The sequence below is a fragment of the Cynara cardunculus genome (genome assembly GCF_001531365.2).
Source record: "Cynara cardunculus var. scolymus isolate 2C chromosome LG 1, CcrdV1, whole genome shotgun sequence".
In the NCBI taxonomy this organism is placed as follows: domain Eukaryota; kingdom Viridiplantae; phylum Streptophyta; class Magnoliopsida; order Asterales; family Asteraceae; genus Cynara; species Cynara cardunculus.
Window position 1 is genome coordinate 9871176 of NC_037528.1, and position 3902 is coordinate 9875077.

Below are 3902 nucleotides of genomic sequence, written 5' to 3' on the forward strand. Positions count from 1 at the left end.
AAGACAAGACCGTAAATACCGTGAGAGAGAAAACGAGTACTTCTTGGTTTGCTCATTAATGGATTCAAACTTCAAGGGTTTCACATAAATTTGACTGTTTCTGTCTTCTTCTTTCTATATATAAACAACACCACCAATCGACTTCTATCCAATAAATCTTCATTTCATACACTAATTAACACTACCTGCTCCATCAAGACTTGAAGATTGCAAGTTGAAATCATTAGACACCATGGACGCCATGGCCGCCATTAATCAAGCTTCAAGCTTTTTATGTTCTTCTTCTTCATCATCTTCTTCTTCTTCTTCCCATAGAGAAGTAGCAAGAGCTTCTCTTCAGTTCCCAAAGATTCAAACAAACGGTCTAACCACCCTCATCCCAAAGATCCAATCAAACATGGGTTTGGTTGAAGAAATGGATCAGTTTTCAAGAATCACAGTACCCAAAAACCCTAGCAAAAACCCTGAAGTGATGGAGAAGCTTTATGTGGTATTGGAGGCTGTTTCTGATAGAGTGGAGATGCATAAGAACATTGGAGAGCAAAGGAATAACTGGAACAGCCTGTTGTTGACATCTATCAACACCATTACTCTTTCTGCTGCAACCATGGCTGCCATTTCTGCTGCCATAACCACTGTGCCTGGTGCACCTTTGGAAGCACTTAATCTTTCATCTACGTTTATGTATCTGGCAGCCACTGGTATGCTGGTTATCATGAACAAGATCCAACCTTCCCAACTCGCTGAAGAACAACGAAACGCTGCAAGATTGTTCAAGCAACTCGAAAGCGAAATCAAGACGAAAGTTGCCATAGGCAATCCTACTCTCAGTGATGTGAATGAAGCTATGAAGAAAGTTTTGGCTATTGATAGAGCCTACCCTCTTCCTTTGCTCGGTGTCATGCTCGAAAAGTTTCCGGCTAAGGTGGAGCCAGCGGTTTGGTGGCCCGAAAAACGGAGGACATCAGCGAACGAAGGGCAACACGACAGAAACGGTTGGAGTTTGGAGTTGGAAGAAGAGATGAGAGAGATCATTAGGGTTTTAGAGGTAAAAGATAAAGCCGATTACTTGAGGTTAGGTGAAAAGGCGTTGAAGCTCAACAAAGGGTTAGCCATGGCTGGTCCTGTACTAACCGGTTTAGGAGCCATTGGTTCAGCCTTTCTTGGATCCTCTCCTTGGGCCATGGTTCTTGGAACCATGGCAGGTGCAATGGCAAGTGTTGTGAATACTGTGCAACATGGTGGGCAAGTAGGGATGGTGTTTGAAATGTATAGAAGCAATGCAGGTTTCTTTAAGTTGATGATGGAATCCATAGAATCAAACCTAAATGAAAGAGATGTGGAGAGCAGAGAGAATGGTGAAGTTTTTGAGATGAAGGTGGCATTGCAGCTTGGAAGAAGCTTATCTGAGCTTAGAGAAGTTGCAGCTTCATCTTCTTCAAGAGATGGAAGAGCCATTGAAGAGTTTGGAAGCAAGCTTTTCTAAGTAATTAATAAATTGTTTATGATAATTAATAGTTTAGACCATAGTGATCAGTGATCTCTAGATTAACTTTTTCATTATGTATATAAAAGTAATTAAGCAGCTATTTGGTTCAGGTCGGAGAATGAAACAGAGAATAAAAATGAAAATGACAGGGAATCGAACCTGTAACGAAATATGGGCTTCTGGAGAATGAACACATCATCTATACTACCTTATAAATCAAATTTATCAAAAGTGTTAAAAACAATTTTTAATGTATAAAGTACTAAACATTTATGCACAAAGTATTAAAAGTGTTAAAAACAACTCATAATGCATTAAATATTATTACTTTATACATTCAGTCTTAAGATATCATAATCTATAATTAAAATGACATATAATACAAGTTACCAATACGCATTATTACTTTTTTTTCATGTTCCTAAGATATTTTTGACACATTTCACTCATGTCTTCACCCTCTCATACCTCTATGTCTTCTCCTCATCCCCCAAGGTGAGATTCAAACCGATATTCGTCATGAATTATTAAAAGTTTTTTCATGTATCTCATATTCAATTGCTCTAGAACTCTCGGTCTCGCTCTCGATCTCTTGATTCTTTGGTCTTGGTGTAAATCGAACACATTTGTGGAGTCATTTAAATATGTTGGATTTTAAATTGTCATACAATTTTTTTTTCATAGACTGTAATTGAAACCATAACTCTTATTTATTCAAATTATATTAATATGTAAAGACCAAATGTAATTTATATCATCGTTAAATCTTCTCTAATAAAACCAGCATGAAACTTCAAAATCGTTAAAATTCACGGCTCCCGCCGCATTGCGCGGGTACACAACTAGTATTACATAAAACCAAACAGTTCTTTTATTATCATTTCCATTGATTATTGATTAACACATCTAATCAAACACCCCCGAGGTTTTACATTAATCGAAACAAGATTCATTATTTTCTTCCTAGAATTGTTCGATATCAAATTACTAAATTATCCCTGACAAATTAATTAAATAAAAACTATTAAATTATTAACAAATATTTTAAAATACTACATTATAATAATGTAATAACACTCGTGTTTATTTGATTTTTTTAATTATACATATAGTTTATTTATTAAATTTGACATAAAAACTGGTATAAAAGATTCGTATTCAGACAGTCCAAATTACAATAGACAAAGGCATCTATTGACCATCTAAATCTTGTTTTTGTTTTTTTAATTAGTTTTTTTTCCTGTAATTAGTTGTTTAATAACAAAAAAAAGACAAAATATATAATAAAATGCTCATAATTTGATGATTTTATGGAATAAAATCCATGAAAAGGCAACAAACTTTTGATTATAGTTGTTAATTAATAACGTTTTACGTCTGTCTCGCGTCATTTTTCAACCATAAATCATCATCCTACAACTGTAAAACCATAACAAAGACCGGTCGTTCGGTCCCTAGAAAATACATCTACCGGGACTATATATTTTGTCTGTAGAGTTGATAACACAAAGCTAATTATAAAACGTGCATCTTCATTTAATATTTAATCGTTATAAAAAATGTGTGAGCGAAACCTTTTTTCTTTCTTTCTTTAATTATGATTGCAAACGTGTTATCTTTACTGATTGGTTTTTTGTCGTAAATATTAACACTGTCTTATGCAATTATCGATTTATCCGTACTATACACTTACTCCACGCATTATTATATTATAACAAATTTGGTTTTACAGGACTACAAATATAATGTTCTAATAAGCTGTTTTATAGGATCAAACAATCGTGCATCACATATAAATTGTTACAATATGATGTCATATATGCACATCTTTTTATAGAAAACTTGTGTTTTTATAAAATATTTTTGAAATAATATTATATAAAGTGACTAATATGAAGAAAAAAATCAAAAATAACATAAAAAGCTTGTTAGACAGTCTAAAAATATTATATCCACTTATTGTAACATTTAAATCATAATTATTTTGTCCTATAAACATAAAGCATTGTATTAAGAGTACATTCAGAATTTTAAATATAAATATATACATATGAGGTAGGTTCATACGAGAATAATATTTATTTAAGAAAATGATCAAATTACGAACAAAATCATATGTGATTCACATTAACGGTCAAAAAGTGTATGGATATCCTACGGCCGTGTGACAAGATCGCGTGATTACATGTGATTTTGTATGTGATGTTGGTATAAAATCACATGTGATTCAGACATTTTGTTATTTCTTAAATATGTAGCATTCTCATATGAACATGAGTCTACATACACACAGATATCTATACTATATTATAAAGCATTTGATAAAAACTCGTAAAAACTATTTTTTATGCATGAAGTATTGTACATTGATGCATATTACTTAAAATTTCATATTACAAATAAATTATGCACA

General features: G+C 32.8%; 1 protein-coding gene across 1 annotated transcript; it reads left to right on the forward strand.

The window, feature by feature from the left end:
- Positions 1 to 241: 241 nt before the first annotated feature.
- LOC112529123 (probable F-box protein At4g22030) lies at positions 242 to 1576 on the forward strand. Its single transcript, XM_025140197.1, has one exon. The coding sequence runs from the start codon at positions 242 to 244 to the stop codon at positions 1484 to 1486; it is 1245 nt and encodes a 414-aa protein (XP_024995965.1). The 3' UTR covers positions 1487 to 1576.
- The last annotated feature ends 2326 nt before the right edge of the window (positions 1577 to 3902 follow it).

Excerpts from the sequence above, each read along its gene's own strand:
- LOC112529123 (XM_025140197.1), top strand. The coding sequence starts at position 242 with ATGGCCGCCATTAATCAAGCTTCAAGCTTTTTATGTTCTTCTTCTTCA.